This window comes from Cyanistes caeruleus, chromosome 2 (genome assembly GCF_971803275.1).
Source record: "Cyanistes caeruleus chromosome 2, bCyaCae1.hap1.1, whole genome shotgun sequence".
NCBI lineage: Eukaryota > Metazoa > Chordata > Aves > Passeriformes > Paridae > Cyanistes > Cyanistes caeruleus.
In genome coordinates this window covers 105,331,743-105,356,053 of record NC_141702.1, presented here as the reverse complement: position 1 = coordinate 105,356,053, position 24,311 = coordinate 105,331,743, and the positions used below count along the sequence as shown (strand labels likewise).

The window sequence follows — 24,311 nt, the reverse complement described above, 5'->3', positions numbered from 1 at the left end:
AAAGGTAGAAGGAAACAAAGAACATCTATGCTGCAAAAAACACCATGGAAAACCAGGATTTATCTGTATTTTTGATTTTTGGGGATGCTTGCTCAAAACAGTGGTTAGACCAATGGACTTGAGGGGTGGTGTGATGATGGCCAATGAGATGGGATGCATTGTGAGGTCAGAAGGCAATAAAAATGCTATGTATGGGCACAATTAAAAAACTTGGAAGAAGTTTCTTTGTGTCGTGTCTGCTCTGACGACGACATGTAATCTCACTTTAATTCATTGTGCAGAAGAACAGAAGAGCACTTCTTGTGATCTGTGTGTCTAATCTAAGTGACCTTGCCTCCAAGAACTTGGAAAAGTGGGGAGAGATGGAATCAGTAGCACAAGGATCTGCACAGTGATTCTCCCACAGGCTTGAGGAAACAGCCCACTTCCACTGGGCCACGGCTTTTTAGCCTACATCAAAACTTCATGCTTCAGATTGTGGTGGTGAATCCCCCCAGCCTTGTCAGGCCACACTGTGACCTGAGAAACGCTGGTTAGTCCTTGGCCTTGCTGAACAGCCCCTGGGCTCAGCTCCTCTTGAGCTTATCAGAAACACTGAGCGCCACCAGGAACTTGTGCTGTCTAACGAGCTCCTGGGGTTTTCTATGAACAGCCTTGGAAATTACTTTTCTTGCCTGCATGGCATAACATCCTTCTTCTCACACTTTCAAAGGCCGGGTGCTGACCCAAAGTGCAGCCACGATGAAGCATTTTATGACTGAGGCCCACTCTCTTGTGGCCCATGAACAGTGGTCCAAAGGAGGCCCTTGGAGCTCTCCTGGACCACAGGGGCTGCCAGCAGCAACCGCCCTCGGAGTGGGGCCTCTCAGAGCCAGCGAGCTCTCACGCTTGCTGCACTCGCAGGATCGCCCATCAGCAATGGATCCTGGGCCGATACCCCCACTCCTGGAGGCTGCAGTTTAACTACTGTTAAGCTTGAGTGCTGTTAAGCTTTTAGGCCATATTCCTTTTTATCCTTGCCCCTTATGTTCCTTTGTCAAACACACCTAAACACACACACAAAGATAGTTCTTGGTTCATTTCTGGTTTCATTGACTGCATTTTGTTGGTTGCTTATTTCCTTGTTGTGCCTTAACTGATTTGTAAGTAAGAGTGTGAATGTTGCCAATGAATTTTGTTGAGCTATTGTTTCATATTCAATCTGGTTTTTACCAATAACCTTGCTGGAAAACTTTTAAGCAATCTCAAACACTTGTTTGTAACAAGCTGTGGGAGCATTAGGTACAATCTCGGTTGACACTGAAAAGCAGGAGAGTCATTCTAAAGTGACAAGTTTAATTGCCCATTTTATTACTCTTCTATTTCTTTGACTCTAGGAAGTAAGGCCAAGCTTTTCTTGGAGGCAGAACGTGTGTGAGATGCACTTTGGGATTATCCCATAGCCCTGGGCTGAATGGCACCCAGGAGTACAGACAGATTTGAGGAACCCTCATCACTGGTTGTTGGCCTCACATCCACTCATCCTTCTGCAAACAAGTAGCAAACAACACTGCTGAACTGCTGTCCTGGATAAATATACATACAGATGACTTTTCCAAAGCAGTGCATCTTTTCCCACATGCTCTTCTTACCTATGAAATTGTGATTGAAGACACCTCTGAGCCAGATCGGTGTGAGCTTGCAAAGGGGCAAAGCTTTGGGATTTGGGCACACTTCTCTTTGTTTCTTTGCTCAGGCCTTTTGTGAGCACAGAATACATGCAGGTAGAAAACTTTTGACTATACAGGATCTTTTGGGTCTATTGTCCCCTGTCCTAGTTTAGGGCAAATTTGTGAGAAAAACTCCAAATGGGGGTTTCCCCAGGGAAAAAAATTCAAATGACCCCTCCCCGCAACCGGTCTGGGAAAAATAATTTCCTTGGAGAGAAGTGGAAAAAGATGTTTATTTAACAGAAATTGAATAATATTAAACAATAAAACGTCTCGTTGTTCGATGGGATGGCGAATCCAGGAAGAAAAGTCCTTTTCCATGTGGTGTAGTTCGGATTGCTCAGGTTCTTCTCAGTCCTTTTGGTGATGGATAGTGCCGAGGGCCAGGCCCCGGTGGGCCAAGGGCTTGAGCTCCTGGGGTTTGTCTAGGAGTTTTTCAGTCCAAAGCAGATTTGTACAGATCCAGGAGAAAAAGAAAAAAAGGTCCAGGGAACTCCTCTGCCTCAGCTAACTGAAACTAACTAAAAGCCAAAGAGAAGCTCTGTCCCGCTGTCTCTCCGTGCTGCAGAGAGCACAATCCAGGAGCAGGAGGCAGGGGGGGTGAGTTTTCTTTCAACACAAGCTGCGTGCTTCTTCTACCCCCCATTGCTCTCAGAGCCAGTCTCAAAGGTGAGAGGCCCAGCGAGGAAAGGACGTGGTGAGTCACTGGGACATCAAGTGAGCTGTACTCTGATAACCTCAGCACATCTCCTCTAACCTAGCAGGTCCTAGTCTCACATTCTATGCTTGTTTTTTTAAAAATTTAACTTACATAACATTAAAAAAAACCCACTGTATCTACAAAAATATATATAAAGAATTAAAATATGTCATCACAATTTAAAAACTACAATCAAAATGTATCCTCAAATGTACATTAAAATATCAGAACACTTCATCCCTACTATACTATATCCCTATACTATACTACTATCCCTATACTATATCCTACATCCCTAACTCTAAAGCCTAAGCCATTAAACGTAGTCTTCAATCAATCTTCGGAGAGGCAGAAGCTTCTTCCTGAGCTCCGAGGAAAGAGGGCTCTTCTGGACGGGAGGCGAGGACTTTGTGGGCACACATGAAGTAAGCACAGAAAATTTCTTGGCAAGAGAGGAGCCTATCAGGTCTGCAAAATGGAAACACAAAGTGTAACAGAGAATGCAGTGCAAACCTAAAGCATCTGGAGCTCCATGTATCATGGGACAGATTCCTGCAAACTTCTAAATAGCTGCACAAGGAAACCTGCTCCTGCCTGCAGCCACTTGAGGCAGGCCAGGGGACACCCTGCCCCACTAGCACAGAGCTCCCACAGGAACAGCCTGGCCTCTGGGCTGGCCTGGGACAGCAGGGAGCCCAGAGCCCTGGGCTTTGCAGCCATGGCTCAGCTGCACATGCAGCCTCCTGCTCCTGTCCCTGCCCCACAGCTGAGCAGCCCTACAGCTGCACAGGGCACTGGCAGCAGCACAGCTCATTGCAGGGGGCACATGCAGGGCAGAACTGTTCCCTGGGGATGTGCACAGGCTCCCTAGGCTGGCACAAGACCCTTCCTCCTGCCAGAGAGCAGCCCAGCTCCCCCCTCACCTGTGTGTGAGGCTGAGCCCTGCTCAGCCTTCGTCTTGTCCTCAATCCGGAGTTGTTTCAGGCCCCCCATGCCTTGACAAGGAAGGGCAGTGGAAAGAGCGGAGGCGGATGCAAACCCTTCCTCAGTACTTTGTCGTTGTTGGCACAGCAAAAATGTCACATCCAGAGGTGTTGGAGTCAGCTCTTCGTCATCTTCCTGGAGAGCATCAGGCCCTCACCAGCCCAAGATGCTGGAGAGGTTTTGCCGCACATGTGGAGGCTGGCTGGCAGCACACTTCCTCAGCTTGGTGCCCATCACCTTGTAGAGGGCAGAGGCAAGCTTGGTGACCACAGTGCGGACATTGGCGCTTCGCACGGGCAGCGCCTTGTTCCCCAGGAAGGACCAGAGCACGGGCAGGGCGTAGCGCTGGACGACTTCAGGGCTCCTGGGATAAACCCATTCCACAAGCACTGCCGGGAGAGAGACACAAGCTTCTTAACCACCAACCTGAATGCAAACAAGGATCTATTTCTAAGTTTTGCCTCTGGCTAAGATCAGAGAAAGAGCACACAGAACCTCTTGAGCCAGAAATGGGCAAAGCAGCTGATCCTCCCGGAAACAGAACCAGCAACCCCCCAGGATTAATTTCTCCCAGCAGGGCCTTGTAGCTGTGGCAGACTTTGTATTTTTATTAAACCATTTCATGATCTGTTTCTGCAGGGATAATGCCTGAATATGACAAATTGCCTTTTATTTCCATGGAGAAGTTGTCTAAACCCACACTGAAAATCTGGACATACACCGCAGAGAGGCAAATGTGGGATTCCTAATAAAAAGGATGATTCCATTTTTGTGACCTTTGATGTCAAGTGCCAGAAGTCTAATCTGGCTCTTCCCTTTGCTTAGTGGCACACAGCAAAGGGCAGTACTAGACCACACTTCAAAACTCCAGCCTACCAGAGGTGGGTGCTGCTTGACACTTGGAGTAGAAACATCAGTGACTGGCTGGTGTCATTGGCAGAATGCTTTTGTGGCTTCCAACAAATAGCTGTTCCAAACCCCAGGGTATCTTAGATAATGACCCAGACCCCATTGCCATGGCATCTGAGCATCTCCACGTTTTAATGGCATTTCCCCTCCCAATGTTAATGGCATTTTTCCTTACAATGCACACTGAAATGGGGAAAGAGAGAGAGAAAACTGTTACCCAGGGGACTACAATTTAACCAAAACATGAGTGTTTCCTCACATTGTGCCTGAAGCATCCTCTCTGCTCGTTTTCTGAACTGAACAATATGAAACACAGAAGAAAACTGAGTATCAACAGGCTCCGTGCACAGCAGATTTAGCTGAGAGGTCAAAAGCTGAAATGGTCTGGAGACCATTCTCATTTTCTAAACAGGCAAAATGTTGTGTAGGAGCCATTTATTACTCTGTGGTGGAAGACACTTCATTTTCTCTATGCTGTTAATTCACCAGCAGTTATCAACATTTCAACAGCTCCTGGAAGTACCCAAAACCAATGCTTCTAAGTGGGAAAAGGGTTATGGTATCCATTTAAAAACGGGAGTTCACTTGAGTTGAAATGCAATTAAAGACATTGGTCAGTATGGACGTTGAGAAGAGAAAGAGCTGTGTGTTCCTACTAAATCTCAGACAGCACATCTGCTCTTTCTAAAGTAGCCCTAATTTATGTTTAATTCCTTCATTTGAAAAAGAGATCAAAATAACTGCAAAACTAAACTCCCTCTTCCTGGAGATCTACTTTATTCAACTGCTCTTTAACACGCCTTTGACATTCCCAATCGCTGAACATGCCCTTTTGAGATTCACAATGAAGATACAAAGTGTATTAAACCTTGCATTTAAAGATGCTGGCAGAATTAGTGGTGGATTTAGCCCCAGTTAAAGCAAGGCCATAAATCAGCTTCTCCACTATATATTGAGATGATCATGTTTCCATTTCTTGTCTGTTGCTGCCATAGCAAGCTCCTCTGAGGAATCAATTAGCAGCTTCATTTGTAGCATTTTGGACAGCGCTGACATAGGAAGACACTGTTTGCACTCCCTGAAATGCTCAGCCCAATGCCACTTTGACAGCACAGGCAGGGAGCCTCAGCACTCTGCTTCTGCCCCTCTGCCCACAAAGGCTACCCTTGCACTAAATCTGTGCCTCTAATATGTATGTTGAGTTTTGACCTAAGCTGAGAGCCCCAGGCCCTGCAGGGTTCAGCCTCAAAACCTTCCAAGAGCAAAACAAGGATTCTGTGAGGACAAAACAAACTGATCCCCTGAAACAGCATTTGCCACCACATCCCTCAAGGGTCACAGATGCCCTTGAACTTCCAAGAGAGGAGCCAGCTAGGGTATTTTTAGCCCTTCCCTTTCCTGAAGGTGGCTTCTGAGATGTCCCAGTGAGAGCTCAGCCACGAGGCCGAGCACTGCCCCCGTCTCAGATGCTGCACACCACGGCAGCAGCCAGGAAAACCTGCCCAATACACCTGCCATGGGTGTTGGGCAGGAGGGACAAGCTCAGCAGGTCCTGATTTGGAGCAGCTACTCTACTGTCTATTCACAGGCATTTCCTGAACATTCTTCCTTGGAAGACCTCTTGGCTTAGAAGGGTTGGCCATACCTGTGATACGCTCAGTGATGTCCAGCAGAGCTTGGCCACTCAGTTGACTCCATCTGTGGCCAAACTCTTTCATCAGTGATACTTTATCTACAAGAGAAACACACGTTTCTGCTCACTCTTCGGAGGTCATAGGAGAAAGGACAGTGGGGTGGGAAAGGGCAGGGTCAAGCCCATTTTATATAATAAAGTCAATTTCTGCTGATTCTTGAATCCATTTCTTCTTTCCTTCCAGCCTCCTAGGGAGGGTTTTTAATTACAAGAGAAAAACTCTCCTTGCACAATTGTAGATCCAAAGTTGTCTGCCGTACCAGGAGCTACGTTAAACATTTCCCATCAGGGACTTCAAGAGTTCAATCACATGTAAGCAGTGAAAAGGGTTTCCATCCCAGAGCAAAAATGTGCCCCCCATACTTGGAACAGAGAAAGGCACTGAGTCAGGCAGTTCATGAGCTCACAGAGCAGCTGAGGTGGAGAAAGTGGAAACTCCCCTGGAAGACCTGCCTTTCTAGCACTTCATTTCTCATGCATATTCCCCAGTGCGGCATTTTCAGAGCTGACATAAATCTGTGTGGCAAAGGAATTTGCAGCAGCCCTTGCCTAGGTAGCTATTTGCTACAGCCATCTTGCACCATGCAAAACAACATGTGGAACAAGGCATCATTGACAGCTGGATTTCTACCTGTTTCTTATAAGGAAATGAAGCTGCTGAAACAAAAGTTCTCCTTTGAAAAAAGAAGCCAAAGAAGGAAGGTGGGAAATGGGCAGCTAATGCCTATAAATGTAGATTCTTCCAGGAGGCTGCTCTGCAGAAACTCTGATGGGCCTGTGTCCCTTCATGCCAACAGCAAAGCTATTCACTTGGGAAGTCAAATGGGGCCCAAGCAAACTCCAAAACCCCCTTGGCTCTGAATTCTAGCAAAGCTGTAGTCCAGGACTTCCTCTTCAGACAAGCAGCACAGAGCCAAGGGCTCCTGGGACCTTTGGGAAATGCTGATGCACATTCAAGCCTGTTGGGGCACTGGTGTGTAAGGACTGCAGCTCCACAGCTTCTGGTGGATGTCAGCTGCAGCGTTCCACAGACAACAAGAGCTGTCAGGGCTCTCAGCATTCTCTTGTGTGGGAGAGGCAGAGACACAGCTGAGGAGAGTCCATGTCAGGGGTCAGCCTTACCTAAATGAGAAATGGATTCTTCCAGAGCTTTCACAGCTGCAGAATGAACCCCGGGATCCTTCGAATTCAAGTTGTTTGTAATTCCTTCAACCAAATGGATGATCACCGGGCTCAAGGCATTTTCCAGGATGCCAATGATTTCTGCCAGCACATCCAGCGCTTTCTGCTTCACTCTCTTGTGGCTGTCAGATATTCTCAGGACAACATAATCAAAAATCTGTGGAGAAAACAAACAAAATGACAGCTGGATTACAATGTCCTTGTTTGAAGAGGGGATGTGGACATGTGCACTCAGCAATATAAAAGATGAATCTGATCCTTTTGGACAGGTCAGCACTTGCTTGCACAATTTCACTGTTTTCCTGGGGACCACTCACTGCAGTGGTTGCACAACCTCATGCTGGTTGAAAGATTTTCATCTATTTTGAAGCGGTTTGGGTGGGGACAGAATAATTCCTATGGTGTTTCCCTCCACCTGTAAATATTTAAATTAATTAAATTAATTCATTTATTAATTCAAAAAGATGACCTTTGCTTTAGAAGTATGGAACCAGATATTTACAGAGCTCATTTTTCTGTACACTTGCCTCAAGTACTGAGGGCAATTTTGATAATGCAAAACTATGGCTGGAGGAGATCTATGTTTTCTTTAGTCTGTCTCTATCTCTGTGTCTGGAGAAGTGCAGGGCTCTAATCAACTCTTCCAGGAACCACACCATTTGTCTAACTAACATGTAGGCTTCTGAACTTTAATGTGCTGTACAGCTCTTATTAGAGCAGGTTCAGTCCCTTGACAGCCACATTATCAGGCACCATTTACTGGAGAAAGGGAAAAAGCAGCTTCTGGGAGGGGAAGGCACAGGTCTGTTCTTATTTATTTTCCTCCTTTTCCAGAGAGAAGAACAGGACCCCCCAAGAAGGTTGAGCACCATCTTTCCCAAGAGGAATAGGGAATGGAAATGAGTAGCCAGACGCGTGCCTGTGCAAGACAAGATGAAGTTTACACAAGTGTCCTATAAAACAATCTGGGTTTAATCCAACCCAGCCTGATACTTCTCTTCTCCATCCAAACCCATGTTTTATTTAGAGAATAACTGCCATGCTTTCAGTGCTGCTATTCCCTTCACTTAACCCAGCTGGGAGTAGGAGAGAGCAGAAGCTACAGCAGCAGCAAACTCTGTCATCATTTGATGAACAGCATCAATAGGCACCTGCCCAACAAATACAGCTGGACTGAAAGAACTTGTTCTGAAGCCTGGATCTGAATGAAATTTGTCTGTGTAAGAGGGACCAGCCTGGCCCAAACTGCCAGGATGTAGTGCCAAGACACACAGAATGAACTTCACTGCTCCAGGCTTGGGGAAGGAGCTAAAGGAAAGGAACAATGAAGATACCCTACATACTTGGACAATATTAGTGGAGATGAGCTGGGGGCGGGTTTGGCACAGCTCGAGAAGGAATGCCAGTCCTTCCAGCCGTGTCTGAAACCCCTTGGCTTCCAGGAGATCGTAAAGCTTCTGGAGCGGCTCCGTTTCTTCCACAGATGGAGGTAACGTGACCTGGGCTTTTGCACGGTGGAGGAGGCGTCCCTCAGAGGTAGACTTCACCCTGGAAAATAAAACCAAATTAGAACTTGGTGGTGATAATACCTTCAGTTAATGGAGAGCAAAACATCTCGAGGAGCATCCCTAATGATGTGATTTCCAGCTAGAAAATCATGAGGCTCTGAAAAACAACGTGGACCTCATGACAATCATTACAGGAGACAATCTGCGAGTAACATTCTCACCAGTGCTCACTCAGGAAAACCAAGGATGAGATGTATCTGATCTACCTTCAGATGGCTTCCCAGGCACAAAGGTCTCATTGCTTTGTGGGGAAAGAGAATTTAAACTTGCAAGTTTAAATGCCTCCTCATAGGGGACATGTGTGTCTTATAGTAAGGAAACTCATCACTCTGGAGAAGTGTCTCTACAGTAGGCATGACAATCTGTAACAGTAGCTCAGATGCCTCTGAACAGATGAACAGGGGCATATCTGAAGGATCCAGGAAATCAGTAACAGAGATAAAAACAGAAGGCAGACATCCCAGCACTATGCTAACTTTATGTTTGCTTCCCCAGAGACAGGATCCACAGCTTAACAAACCCACAGGGAACAATTCTCCCGCATCAACCTGTCTCTTCCCTGACCATTTCAAGTTCCTAGCTATGCTACTGAGGCATGTGCTCACTCTTCTGCCACCACTGAGCATGACAGAGCTAAAGAACTCTCCTCTGTTATCACAGGAGAACAGGTACAAGTAGCTCTGCCCCTGGCAGAAAGGACAGCAAGGACCAAATTGCTGTCTTAAATTTGGACTGCAGCACAGGGGGAAATAAACCAAACATGCAGTCCATCAAGCAAACAGTGTGAAGGACAGGAATATCATAACAAAACATCCACATTGAGACACCTGTTGACCAATGTCGCTTAGGAATTGCCTTGATACTTACTACTCAAACTTGGTACAGTTTGAGAGTAAGAAAGCCATGAATCAGCCAGGCCCAACAACTTGCATGGGAGCTGCTTGTTTGGGGAATGGCATCTTGTTTCCTGACTGGGACTTCTCATCAAAACACCAATCTGAAAAAGACTCCTCTCTGATGAAAACAACCAACCCTGATTGAATTTACTTGTCCCAAGTCCGGCAGCAGAGACACAGCCCTCTCCATGCCTCCACAACACTGCCCTTGCCAGTGCACTGCATCGTCTGAGCCACAACCAATGGGTGTCTTTTTGTTGCCCAATTTCTGTGGAAACCTCTCCAGAGAAGCTGTGTTCAGTGTAATGCAGAAGTAGCCAATTTTTATCATGGAGCATTTGTAGGGAATGGAAACCATCTCTGGCACGGGTCATCTTCCCCAGAAAGATTTTCCTGAGGAAGGACATGTAAAGCTTGTCACGTGCTTTGTCCCATCTAACAAAAGTGCTCAGTACCGTTTACTAGAAGGCAATGTGGCCTGGGGCTTCTTCGAGGAATCGCTGCTCTTCTTCACCGGCATCTTGACAGATGGGCCTTCACCCTTCTGGCTTTCCATCTCCTACAAAGACATAAAGAAACCCCATGACTCTTTAGAAAATGCAATAGGAAACTCCCTGTTTAAAACACAAGTTGGAACCTCAGGATCACGGCTACCAAGGCTTAGGGAGACATTTCCTAGCTTACAGAAGGCAACAGACCAGAGATTCAGTGATGCCAACTCTTTGTTCTCAATAGCCCAAGGCAGGTTATGGGTGCTGCCATACTGAGCAGCACTCTAAAATCCCAATTTCATTAGTCTTGAGCAGAAATGGGAATAATGCACACTGGTAGGCAATGAGTGTTCTTTAAGGAAGCAGCAGAAAAATTTGGACTCTCTGGGAGCTGGCCCATTGTGTTGGAAGTTGATTCAACACTCGCTCTCCCTGTTCCTCTACAACATCACGCTCCCTTCTATAATGTAGATAAGAAGAATAAAAAAAACCCACAAACAAACAGATGGTTTTCCACGGGACGCTGCTGAATTCCAGCTCCACAGGGCTTGGCAGCAGGACAGTATTCCCAGCAGACAGACAGGAATTGCAGTAATCCAGATTGACATGTACATTTTTTGCATATTTGGAAATTTTCTTGTATATTTGGAAATTTTCAAGGCACTACTACGTCCAGTGTCTTTTGCATAGACTATATTATCTTCAGAAGCACTATTCTTACTTAATTCCTTTACTGGGGGCACAGTAGGGAGATCATGGTGAGGGGTTACACTTAAATGAAAACTCTTTTTCTCCTCTTCCACTTTCCCCTTTGTGATATTCAAAATATTCAAAACCCCACTTTTTCCCTAAGAATATCAGTCCCTTTGTAGTCTGCAGATGAACAAGCTGAGGATTAACTGCTCATTCCCAGGAGCAAAGTGATTCAGGAGAATGAGATAAAGACTGATTAGGTATATTTGATCTCATATAAGCATTGGCAATCCTTGCACAAAGGAGACATTTCTCCTGCCAAGCACTTACTTTCTTCTTAATTCTTGTCAGAATATCTTCCAGGTCACGGGTAGAAACAGATTTCTCCAAAAGCCTTTTAAATTTTGGGTGACTTAGCATCATCTTCACCATCTCCTGTCCATAGTGCCTATGGAACAAAGGAAGGGAAAGAAAGAAAAGTGAACAAACATAGGAAGAGTGTTAACAGAAGAGGCTGATACCTTAAACTCATCAGGTGCAATCCTTGCATAAGAAGGCATTACCTACTCAGCAAAGAGAGACATTTACCTCCACTTGTCGCTGCACAGTGCTGTCAGCTGAACACAAGAGGCAAGAGGAGAACGTGGGGCAACAGAAAATACCATTTGATTCTGAAACTGTGTGTGTGCTTCTGTGGGATCAATGGATCCCAGTGAACAATCAAAACACATCTACTTGGTTGTCAGAGCCCATTAACAGTGTCTTGCTACCACTGCACAATAATTTGCCTTCCTTTAACAGGCAGGGAAGCCAGGACAAAACACCTCATGCTTCCTATTGATTATTCTATACCATATGTATGGACAGGGGCAGCTCGTTGCTCCTGGGTACTTGGCAGCTATTAATGGGAATTTAATCATCAATGCAAAAGAATTCAATTATCAAAGTAAGGGGATTTTGGTGGTTTGGGTTGATTTTGCCACTAGGAAACCACAGTGCTCTTCAAGAACAAATTTGGAGGTAATTTCGCCACAGATAACAGCATTATAGATTTCTTCAGAATAGGTTTAGAAAGACTGAATACATTGGCTAAAGACCCTTGAAGTATTTCTAGGAAAATCTTAAGTTAATGAGAAATATATATTTGGGATCCTTCAGTGATGAAAAGTAGGCAACGCTTTGGCTTTGTGTGGTGCACCTAAGGCCAAACAAAACTGTTAGTCTGGCTAATCTGAGCTCTTTTGATCTCAGTCAAGAATCCTTCAAGTCACAGGAAGCTGGCAATGCTCCTTCTTGCTGGACAACCTCAGGTTACCCAGTACAGTCATTTCCCTGGGGAACCCAGAGCACTGGTCACAATACCAAGGCTGACAGAGCTCAGGAAGGGTTTGGACAATGCTCTTGGGCACATGGAGTGTCTCTTGGGGTGTCCTGCACATGGCCAGGAGCTGGACCTGATGACCCTGATGAGTCCCTTCCAACTCAGCGTATTCCGTGATTCTATGCCCCTTATCCACATGGAGAGGTAACATATTATTTCCTGTAGTTTCTACAATTTTGTGGGTTTCCCTTTTAAAGCCAGACACCAAACAGATTTCCTGTTTTAGGAGGTGAAATGAAGATCATTACCTTGTGTCCTTGTGACAGTCCTGAGCAAGCTTCCCTGCCACCTGCGCCAGGGTCTCAGCCCTGGGTGTGCCTGCGATCTTCGTGACTCCAATTTTCCCCATCAAGGACAGGAGGAGTTCGGCCGCACACTTCCGCACCTGGACGTAGCGGCTCCTGGGAAGAAGAGAGCAAACACTGGGACACAGGGAGAAGGAGGCACAGCAGCACAGGCCTTGGCCAGAGAATGCTCCCTGTCCTTGCTGGGCAAAGGAGGCCTGGGTTCTCCCTGCAACTTTAGACACCTGTAGGAGGTTCTGTCCTCAGATAAAGACAAAGTTAGCATTGCACAGAAGGAGTGGCTGCAAGGAAGAGGGAGGAATTCAGTCTCCCTGCATTATCTGATACTCAATTTCTTTCCCAAAAATTTCCCTGAGAAAGATTGAAAAATAGATTACATATGAATAATTTAGAAATTAATGACAACTCATGCTGACCCATCAGAGGCACCCACTACACAAAGCAGCAGAAGCAGGACTGAGGCTCTTTCCTCCCATTTACCCTCAATTCTAGAGACCTCCTGTGAAAAACAAATGCAGGGAAAATGCCCCATGATTTGGGGCGTGAGGTTGCAGAATATCCAGCAATGCTGCCTGTTCCTTCTGTGAGGCTTGGCAAGGGATACATCTGAATGTTTTACCCTATTCCAAAGCTGAGGAAGGGGTGTCAGGCAGTTCAGCCAGGTTGTTCTGTTCTAGAGACTGTCTCTTGGGAACTATCAGGCCCAGCACCAACACTTAAGGCAGCATTTGCTTCAGCTGTCCCATGGCATTCGGCCTGTGAAGGTGCCTGTAAAGTGATTCATCATCTCAAAGCTAACATGAAACATCAGTCTGAACAGAAAGTAAAGCTCTACGGCCAGGACAGTCCTACAAGAATCCTTTTGGCAGGAGCTGCACCTGCTGTGCTGTCTGTGCCCCACCCAGCACATTTTCTTCCATGTGCTCCATGCCCCAGCAAGTCCCCTCCTTCTTTCTCAAGCTAATGGCATAATGAGGAGGCATGGTTTGTCCCAGGGCCTCTGTGCTTAGCGCTGTGAAATATCAAAGAGCGCTCACGGCTACAACTTCAATTGTCCCTCTTCCCACAAAAGCACAAGGCTCTATCCTTAGCCTTTGCAGGCACTTTCACTTCCCCACCATTCACCAGTTCTGGGAAGCTCTGACAGGCTGGGAGAATTCCAGGAAGCAGCAGGAAGCTGAGTCAGAGGAGGTTTAGGTTGGATATGAGGAAAAGGGTTTTCACCCAGAGGGTGGTTGAGCACTGGAACAGGCTCCCCAGGGCAGTGGTCACAGCACCAAGCCTGACAGAGTTGAAGAAGCATTTTAACAACAATCTCAGGCATTTGGTGTGATCCTTGGGGTGTTCTGTGCAAGGCCAGGAGCTGACCTCGATGCTCCTGATGGGCCCCTTCCAACTCCCCATATTCTACAGCTCTGTGATTCTGTGAACTTATAGGCTGCAGGAGGGCAGAAACAGGTGACAAGAGGAAAGAAGTGAGGTTGATGGGGGAATGAAGTCCCTGACTTCACAGAAGATGCAGGATGCAGGAGCCTTCCCTCCCACCATTCCCATTCTGTCTCTCATCCCTTCCCCCACGCACACACTAGAAGGTGAAGAAGATCACTAGAAGAAGAAGAACCTACTTGGCTCCCCTGTCCATGAGAGCAGCCAGTGCTCGTGCAGGAGTCACGTTCTCCACCATGATCCCCAGGGTCTGATTGGCTGCTTTCTCCAGAAACTCTGGGGAATTCCAAACCACTGGGAGCAGGACCTGAGCAATCTCATCCACCTCGGAGTCCATGTCCTTCTTCAAGGCTGCAAAGAGCTCTCCAAGAGTGACGATTGCAGCACAGGACACCTTGGAGCGGAGGTTGGTCACCTGGGGAAGTGATGAGAGAAACATAAGAATCACCTTGAAAAGAAAACCAGTGGCCTTAGACAACAGTCCCTGGAAATGACAACACGTCCCACTGTGTCCAGGGCAAGATGAAAGCACAATAAGAGCAGGAGAGCATAGGCACACAAAGGCACTTAGTCTGGCACCAGTTTCTGGCCTCAGACCTGCTGACAGCAGGCCTAAAAACAAATCATTTCAATTAACTCTTCTATCATGTCCCCCTTTGATTTTAGGCCCATTTATTCGGAAATAAACAAATTAAACAAGCGCTGCTAGCAAACAATAAGGCACAAGTCATAAAGACAAAAGAATCATGTGCTCCTGTTCAAAAAAGCAACACTATTAGTTGAAGGACTTAGCCAAGAAATGGAAAGCACAGGCTCAAGTCTACAGACTAATTGGCAGTGTTGAATTACAGCTCAGGCAGAGATTAGGACTCTGGAAAATAACATAATTAATGTCTCAGTTTGTGCATTTGCACCTTGCGTTACAATGACACCTCACTCAAAGATGAGTGTCAGACAGCCAACCTACCAGGAAATACAGCTACATGCACACACTGATCCTAGCTGACAGACATTAGAAATACAAGGTCTAGAAACAGAAATGAAGGCAATCCCTGAGCACACATGGACATGAACATGCACATATCTGCTCTACACACCATGTATGAGGTACGGGGGACAATTCAGAAGAATGTTCTCACCTCACTGGTAACTGCCAGGCAAACTTCACGAAGTCTACAAAGCACGACTTCTGAATGGGACCCAGCCAGCTGTCCGATGCTGGAGAGCGCCTTCTCCTTCAGCTCCCTGAAAGGCAAGTCCCAAAAAGATTGGTTTTTCTCTCCACCCAAGAACTAGGCCTGAACCCTCTGAAATGACCAGGCTGGCAGCTCAGTGGGACCTCAGTGGGAGGTGCTTTTCAAGGAGCACTTCAGGAACTCGTGGCCACAGGATTCTGTGGCTGTCAAAAGCACACACAAATCCAAGAGGCAAAGAGTGGGGTTTCAGAGTCTTCATTTGTGGCCATTTTACAAGACAGCCTTTCTGAAACCTCTGGCCCATGAAATCCGTGTTTCACTGCTTCTTAGAAGCTGTGAGACCAAACCAAGCTGCTGTTTCCTGTCACCTCCCTGTTCCTGCCCCTGAGACACAGTCCTATGGGGCTGTTACTGGGGCTTTTTCCTTCTTTACCAGCCCCAGCAGGCAGTTCAGCAGTAGGAGACTGCACTGGCACTCTGGAGCTGACTTTCCACTCTGCAATCCAGGCCTGTCTCTCACCCACTCCACTTCTTTTCCTCCTTGCCCAAAAAAGCAGCAGGATGTCCCAGAAGATTGCACAACTGGGCAAGAACAGCTAAAACTCTGGCAAAGCCCGCTACCTAAAACAACCCCCACAAGAGCAATATGTTATTTAAAAGGTGCAAACAACTCCATCTCCCAGCACCTGCTTTGTGCAGGCCCTCAGCTACAGGCAGGTTTGTGAGGCATCAGGGCTGCAGCACAGGGCTGGTGATCGATCCCACAGGAACCCCTGATGTCACCCAGACCCCCCACACCTCCAGAGGCTCTCTGCACCTCACAGGGCACCAAGGAGAAATGGGGAAGAGAAAGCAGAAGAGAAAGGGCAAAGAAAAAAGATGACTGCACAAGGAGATGCATTGTGGCAGATTCTTCATGTTTATCCCAGTGTGAGTGGAGTCCTTATCTCCGTGTGAATGAAGCATCCACCAGTGAGTGGATGCTAACCCAGACATCAAAAAGACAACCAATACCTCCCAACATCCGTCAGGTTACCACCTCTGGGCCTCCTTCGGTCTGTGTCAAATTCTGGGACATGATGTGAGTTATAACCAAGTATCTCAGGCCAATATGATGCAGTGAGAAGTAAAATTTGAAGGAAAAAGTTAAATTCCAAAAGTGCAAGATTCCTAGAGGATTATATTTCTTTTTCCTTCTCTTCTGCCATGAGAGCTTCAGAGGTAATGACAGGCTGAGGGACTTGAAAGCACAAGTCAGGCCATTTCTCAGGAAGAGGAACTCCCTGGAGCTGCTTCTGGCATTCACAGCAGGAGGTCCCAGGGAGACCCTGTCAGCTGCCATTGCTGTCAGCAGTGGGGCCAGAGAGAAGAAATCTTACTCACTCCCACTGGACCAGTGCTCCAAGGCACCCAAATCTCTACACTCAAAAGTGCAGCCATCCTGCTTCCACATCCTTCAGCCAGCAAATCATCTTGTCCCACAGCTTTCTCTCTTCCCTCAAGATTTCCTTTTCAGCTCCATGGAGCAGCAGGCAAAGCGAGCAAACGGCAGGGACCTGCTGCAGCTGGAGCACTGCTGCAGACCAAGGCCAAGAAAAGGCTGCTGTCAAATCTTTATCCTCTCACGGCTCTGCAGTGGTTTCACTGGTGCCCCTTGGCCCTCTGGGCTGTCGGGGCTCAGAGGCACTAGCAAGATCCACTTCTGAGCTACCTTAACGCTAAGAGGGAGACAGAGTGAACGGGGCCTTTCTTACCAGTCATCGCTGCCCAGCAAGGACAGTGCCTTGAGCAAGGCCTGCTGTGGGTCACAAGTGGCTGTGTCCTTCTGCCAGTTCCCACGCAGCGGCTCCTCTCGACGCTTGGCCCCAGAGGCCGTCTGCGAGGTCACTGTGAGGAGAGGGTCAGCCATGAGCGCTGCAGCCCCGGGCAAGGCACCCCGCCATGGAGCGGCCTGCAGCCCCATCTCCCAGCCAGGCTTCCGTGTGGGACAAAGTGGCACTGGGACAGACACTTCCCTGCTGCCTGGCTCCTTGGGCTGCTTGCTTTCTCCCAGCCCCCCCAGCTGGGCACAGCTCCAGGCTAAAGCTGACAGCTGCCCACACAGCGCAGCTGCCAAGTGCCACAGCTACCACAGGCAGCGGCAGCTTCCTGAGGCCGCAGAGCTCCCACTGCCTGCCAGACAGCACCCACCAGCAGGACTTGCTAGCCCAGGAGGGAACCCCTCAGCTGCCTCTCTTGTCTCAGCGCCCTGATTTCCCCCAGCCCCGACGACAGAGGCACTCTGCAACTCCCTGAGGAAAGACCTGCAGCTGCCTCGCCACAGCACCAAGCCCAGCCTGAACAACCCAGCCCTGCTGGGCCCGGCTGAATCCCCACGGAGCAGCTACCAGGGAGCAGCGATACCTGACCCTTCACTCCTGACAGCGCCTCTCTTCCCATTGCCTTCAAATCTTCTAGACAGCAGACAGCTGACTGCACATACATTGTAGCCTACTGTTGCCCAGGGAGTACTTTATGGATTTTGTTCTTTCCAAGCATCATGAGTCTTTGCCCTTTCAGAGGGACACACTGGCTGTATTTCAAAGATGCTGAAGTGAAATTTCTTTGTCATCAAATGGATGTGTTTGTGAACTCAGCAGTGCCTAAGCCTTCATTTGTGGAAAAATGCCATTTCCAGTCTAGACAGCCTTCCAAATGCAAACTGAGGATAAAAATATGCAAATACAGCAGCAAATTGTTGCCAGACACATGCTCTTGATAATCAGGTGTCCAGGCTTTGCCTTAATTCGATGTTTTGGTATGGAAAAAAATGTACAAGGTATTAGAAAAATCAGATGATAAATGCATGTCTTATGAAACCCAATTGTCATCAAAAGCACTGTGCAACCAAAATTTCATGTCATGCTCTCAATAGCTCATTTCCTAATGTGTAGATGAAAACATCAGAGCTGTCTACAATGATGGACTATCAACACTGAACAGAATCTAGATGAACTTCTCTAGACTCTGCAGGGTTTCTGTGCTACCTTGCCTGTTCTCATAAAGTATACCATAACATCAAAAATATTCAGACAGGGGCTAATGTGGATGTCACTGATGTACCCCAGACACTGACATCAGTGATGTCACTGCAGAAGTGTGTGGACATACACATCTAGGTTCACTATGAATGGAGAGCCACGTCAGGCTAGTTCTGGTCAATTCTCAACATGGAAGTAGCACCTCTAGAAAGGAGCATTCCAAGTATCATTCCTAGCTCCTTTCTTCTTATCTCACCCTACCTGGAATGCTAGCACAGGCACTCTACCCACAAGGGAGAGACAAGAGCCACTAGGGACTATCTGCTGGGTATTTACTGCAGGCAGCAAACAGCCTGGGAGCACCAGGCAGCCCCTCCTGGCTGTCACCTGCTACATACGGCCACTGTATTTGGCTGGGGTGACACAGGAGGCACTGCTTGTTCCCTCTTGGCAATGCAGGCTGTGGGATGGCAGCAGTGAGGAGCCACTGGGCACTTCTGGGAGCAGCAGCACGACTGCACCAAGCTGCTGACTGCCACGCAGAGACAGCCCTTGCTGGGATAGCAGGAAAGCTGTCTGCAGAGCCGGACAGCAGCACAGGCAGAGGGATGAGATGGTGAGTGGACAACTGATCGTGGTGGTACTCGTAGGTGCCCAGTGAGCACACCCTGGCACACTGCCCCACAGCTCATCCCTGCAGTTACAGCTGCCTCTTGCACCAGTGCTGTGGTTTGGATTATCAGGAGGGGCAAAAGCCAGAGCTTAGGCCTTTACCACTACTTTATTCAGCTCAACTTCCCAATGGATCTCTAAGAACCAACTGCTCCACTACTGCAGAGCTGGACTAACTCAGAAGTACATTTGCTGTTCATTCTCAGGACAGGCTATGGACCCAAGATCCCAGCTGTGCTGGGTGAGGCAGGTGGCAGTTTGTGCCCCTTGGGCAAGGAAAAACCCGTGGGGGAAAAAGCTGCCTCAGAGCAGGCTTACCTGAGGAGTTGCGTGGGAAGCTGCCAATCCCATGGATGATGGGCATATTGGGCAGTGAGGGCATGTTGTTCTGCTTCCTCAAGATCTTCTCCTTCAAGGCACTACCAGGGTATTTTCTCCGCGCACTGGAAGCTGTGCCATCGACAGGCGGTAGGCTAAAGCCTGTGGGGAGACCAAAGAGGAGCTTGTAAGTGGAGGCTGCTGCACAGGGTGACGATGGAAAGGGCCAGAAAACTTGCTGGACTTGGGTAACAGCTCTTTGTTATCCCAAAGAACTTCAAGTATAACAGTGGCATGCTAACATGGCACAGTGATCACAGTATCAAGGAATCCTAGAAGAGTTTGGCTTGGAAGGCACCTCTAAGCACCATCTAGTCCAACCCCTGTGAGCAGGGACATCTTCATCTAGATGAGATTGCTCAGAGCCCCATGTAAATTGGCTTTGAACACCTTCAAGAATGGATCAACAACAGCAGCTTCTCTGAGCCAACCCTTCCAGTGCTTCATCCCCTTCATTATAAAAACATTCCCCCTAGAATCTAATCTGAATCTACCCTCTTCTAGTTTAAAACCAAATTGCAGTGATGCTTCCCCTAAGAAAGAAGGAAAACACAGTATTGCTTTGCTTTTGTTTTCCTGTTTCTGGCTGGGGAAGTTACCAAATGAAAGTGCGGATAGCCTTGAGTGATGCCCTTGGGCTGAGTGCTGCCTCCTAAGGTCCCTGCTGCCACCCTGGGGGCAGCACACACAGCACTGCAGTCAGAGCCCCTCAGCCAGGATTCAGTCAGGAACGCTGCTTGCTCCTGGGGCTACAACAGAAGCACTGGCTCAGGGCTTCAGCACAGCTCTACAGTGCCAGCTCCTCAGCAGGCTGTGGCAGGAGAAGGATCTCTGGTGTTTTCATTAGAAGGAATTGAATTTTGTTTCCTCTCAGTTCCACCATGGCTGAGAAGCCTTCTTCTGGACTCCCCTTCCCTGCAGGCTGCTCTCCAGGAGAGAGTCTGAAGCCCCAGTCAACTTTGCAAGACAAAATTCTCTACTCTGAAAGACTTTGGAGATGAAGGTGGGAAGCTGATATTCTGTTACTGAGTCAGTGAGGCCATACATGCCTCTGTATTTTTTGTGGGGGAGGGGGAAGAACTCCTCTTCAAGCTTCCACTCAGATGCAAGCAGAACAGCCTGACTGCAGCACCGTGCAAAGGGCAAGCAAGCGGTCAAAAAGGACCACAGGTGTAGTCTGCACTTACTTGCTTCTTCTGCATCCTCAGGGTCAGCTGTCTGTGGAGGCAGCTGCAAGGATGTTTCTGTTTGTCTCCTTCTCTTGAGCTCTTTCTCCAACAGCTCCATTTTCTTCCGCTCTAAGTTCTTTTGAGCCAACTTGCACAATGCAGGACGGATCTAGTTGCAAAGGAAATACATCACAGATGTAAGCAGAGATACCCAAACCAGACACAACATCTCATCAGGAGCACAGGGTCCATAGAGTGCCACAGTCTTTAATGCAGCTCCATATTCATTCCAAGTGTTTCAGAAGAATGTCTTCTACCCTCATCTTGGCAATTACACACAAGGAGGTGGAAGACTTTAGGGCCACAACCTTACACTGCCCCAACTGCAACCTATGACAGGAAGCCCTGCTTGAAGCACCAAAGTCATACGAGTGCTCCAAGACAGGTGAAGAGCTCACATGACCAGAGAGCAGGCAGTTCAGTTCCTACAGGCCATGGCAGCAGAATAAAAACCATGTGCAATAAATATGCAGCAAGGAGGGGTAATTGCTCTTGCTTAACACTCAGGGCCAGGAATGGCAGCTGTTTCTCACTTCCTGGCTTCTGAAGAGCTAAGCTCTAAAGGTCTCTGAAGGACCTCAAGCAAAGGACTCACGTGAAAACAATTTCCAGAAATATTGATATTAATGAGCAGAAAAAGTGAAAAAGAGAGGTCTGTGAGATACAGCCAGAAAGGTTACCATGAAAAATCAAACTCTCATTTTATTTTTCAGCCTTGCTTACGCTTAACATTACAATCTTTGCTTCTCTGCTCCTGAGGGTGCAATTTGCACACATTCACAAGTCTGCAGCTTGCTCTGCCATTCAGAACTTCTCTAAAATGACCTTGGCACCTAAAGAATGCTTCTGGCATGACCTTAGCACCATCTCCAAATCAGTCACCTTTTCACCACTGGTAGAAGCCACACAATTGCTCTTTAACTGTCAAATATATTCCCAGGAGAATCCCCATCCCCCAGGAGATTATGATGATCAGTGACATTTGGGGCCAAGCAATAAGGAAAGGAAGTCTGCTCATCCCTGTCTTTAACCTTTACCTTTCCAGAGCTGTCCCTCAGGTCTTCGTCACTCATATGACCAGGACTGGTGGGATGATCTGTCCCCTTGGCTTGGCTCAGTGGGAGGCCTGGGAATGGAAGGAAAGGTTGGTGTAAATCTCTGGCAGATTTCAAGCCTTCAAAAACACCATGCTGGGCAACAGGCAAGACAGATTCCAGATTGCAGAGGTCTCATAAAACAGGGATTGTGTATAGAAACCTCCTGCTCCTTAATTGCAAATTTCACAGGGACTTTCCTGCAAAGGAGGTTTCCCTATTTCTCCCAGTGCAGAACAAGACAATGTCCAAGCATCCCCTTCACATCCCAAAGGGTTCAGCTCAGAAAGTGCCCCAAGGAAAGGTTTTCACCTTCAAAGACAAGAAAGGAAGAAGGACTGGGAACATTTCCCATTTCATGATAAATGCCTGCTTTTTCACTACTAACTGTGACACTGGAAATGCTGCAGGGAGATGAAGGGCAAGTGCTGGATGGAGAGGAATGTTTCCGTTTCCTGCACTGCATTTCCAGGGCCCCAAGGTACCACTCCAGCTCCAGCCACTCAGCACTTCACACTGGAGGAATTTTCACTGCACCACCACAGCACACTCGCAGTGACTGGGCTCTTCAGGTGTCCACTGAGCCCACCAAGCAATTGAAAACAATTTAAAGAAATTCTGAAAAGAATTATTTTTAAACCAAGCTTTCAAAATATCACTTCTATGTCAAAATTCTTAAGGTCATTTGAGGACAGACATGCCCTGTACCAACCTCCTTCTTCTGAGTCGTCATCTTCGCTTCTGTTACTGGGTGTGGACCTTGAGAAAATGGAAGACAAAAGAACAGATGAGGAGATAGAAAGAGAAGGGAGGGAATGTGTGAAGCATGAAAGGAAGCAAACCTTCTTAGCTTGGTCACTCTGATGAAGGAGGAAATGCAACACACAAACTAAACAAGATGCAAAGCTGATTCATTGTCCTTAAGCTCTCAGTTGCTGGAGTCAGACAGAGCTGGCCAAGCTCCGGCTGAAACACAGCAGTCATTCTTCAACTTGCATCCTAGCCCCCCAGTTCTTCTGTCTCTCCTTTTGGAGCCAAGTGACTCCTAAAGCCTCTCTGAAGCAGCAAGAGCAGCTGAGCTGAGACACGAGGCTCTATGGAGGGCAGCTCCCTTTGTACTGCTGCAAAGCTTGACTTTGCCTGTTTGTGTCTTACACTGGTGACAGTCTCGTGCTCCATGTGGTCAGAGCACTGCTGTCTCCTGAGAATGATTTTACAGCTCCTTACTCTTTCAGAAAGAAAAAGGCTTTTTCACACACAGCTGCTATGGAAGGATATTCAGATTGCACTTTAAAAGCCCTACAGAAGATTTTCAATGTGAGTGATAGTTCTGTTACTCCTTCTTTATTGTTACCACTCAGATAAGCTTGACAGATACATTTCCTCACACTTCTCCAAGCCAGTATCTTTCCATCAGGTATAGTCCTATAACTCCTCTCTAGCAACTTTTCTTCTTTGATCTTTGGATTATGCATCTATACCCCATAACACCTCTGGTATCTCATTTCATAGTGGGGATCCAGGCACAGAGAATTTGCACCTTATGTTTCCTTCGGGATCCCTTTTCTTTCAAACAGTTGGCAGCACACAATGATCTCCAGAATCTGACAGTTACATCTATGAAGTAATTGATTCCCAAAGCTAGTTTTCATTGCCGTTGTTTGTGTAACACCCACTTAGTTCTGTGTTGGGGATTGCCAGTATATTTAAAAAAAAAATAATTATTATTTTAGAAGTGTTGGCACATGAACTATGGCGCCTGACTTTAAAGCAATGAGCACTGGAATTTGCAGACATCTCAACAATTGCCAATATTTGTCCAATCATATTCTTGTGGCTGCAGAAGTTGACAGTGAAGGATCACAGTATTCAAAGATCTGCAGCATCCAGACCCATGCAATACAGTTCCCAAATGACACCACAAACATTACAGAGGGAATCAACAGCCAGGTCCAGAAGAGGACCTGTCTTGAGGCTCTTTTCAGCCCTGCCTCCTCTTCCCCACCACCACCTCTGCTCTTGGGCCATATGGTGCTGGGTTTGACATTGGGCTGGATCACCACAGATAGGGCCAAATGCTGAATACACAGAGGTTTGCCTAAATACATGGGAGAGCTGACTGTGCAAAATAACCTCACGAGATGGGAAGAGCGAGGTGAACAGCACACTGGAGCAGCAGACACCTTGGCTTACCTCATCTCCTGGGACTCTTGCACATCCAGCTGCAGAGAGCTTTGCAGAGACCCTGCAGCACTGCCAACATCGGGACTTACTGCCCTGCGTATCGGGGGGATCAAAGGCAGTCCCAGTGATTCCTTCTTCTTATCCCCTTCAGTGGGATACAGCAAGGAAGTCTGCAAAGAGTAGAACACAGTGTTCACATCAAGCAACTAGTCTTGTCCCCATTCATGCTCCAAGACATTTAGCTATGGACTAAATGGGGGACCTGGCAGGAAAAGACCAGTCAGACTGATGGAGCAGCTTGGGCCAGGATTGGGAATGAAAAGGGAAGTGCTGAGGGAGAACCCAGAAACCCTTCAAAGTCCTCTCCTGCTATTGTTACACACTGAAAATGTGAAGTCTGCACCACACACCCATTGCAAAGACATCCTGAAGCTCAGTGTCAAGCTGAGCTCTTCCTTGGCTCAGCTGCTTCCCTGGGCTCACTTCACAGGGAGAGTTCTCCAAGCTCTGCCGACAGCACATCGACTGAAAATCTCCCACACAGGACATAGCTTGGTCTCCTTACCTTACACCTTTTTCCC

At 47.5% G+C, this 24,311-nt stretch overlaps 2 protein-coding genes across 2 annotated transcripts in view; both read right to left on the bottom strand.

Annotated features, from left to right (window-relative positions):
- Positions 1 to 24,311, bottom strand: part of LOC147655082 (uncharacterized) — a 262,971-nt gene that overhangs the window by 203,486 nt on the left and 35,174 nt on the right. The gene's annotated exons all lie outside the window — the stretch shown is intronic.
- LOC111945064 (TOG array regulator of axonemal microtubules protein 2-like) lies at positions 1,925 to 17,077 on the bottom strand. Its single transcript, XM_086878895.1, has 11 exons — positions 16,908 to 17,077; positions 15,097 to 15,202; positions 14,137 to 14,372; positions 12,455 to 12,607; positions 11,156 to 11,273; positions 10,097 to 10,200; positions 8,521 to 8,725; positions 7,118 to 7,334; positions 5,948 to 6,034; positions 3,333 to 3,782; positions 1,925 to 2,877 (listed from the first exon to the last, which is right to left on the bottom strand). The coding sequence occupies exons 1-10, from the start codon at positions 17,060 to 17,062 to the stop codon at positions 3,547 to 3,549; spliced, it is 1,617 nt and encodes a 538-aa protein (XP_086735021.1). The 5' UTR covers positions 17,063 to 17,077; the 3' UTR covers positions 1,925 to 2,877; positions 3,333 to 3,546.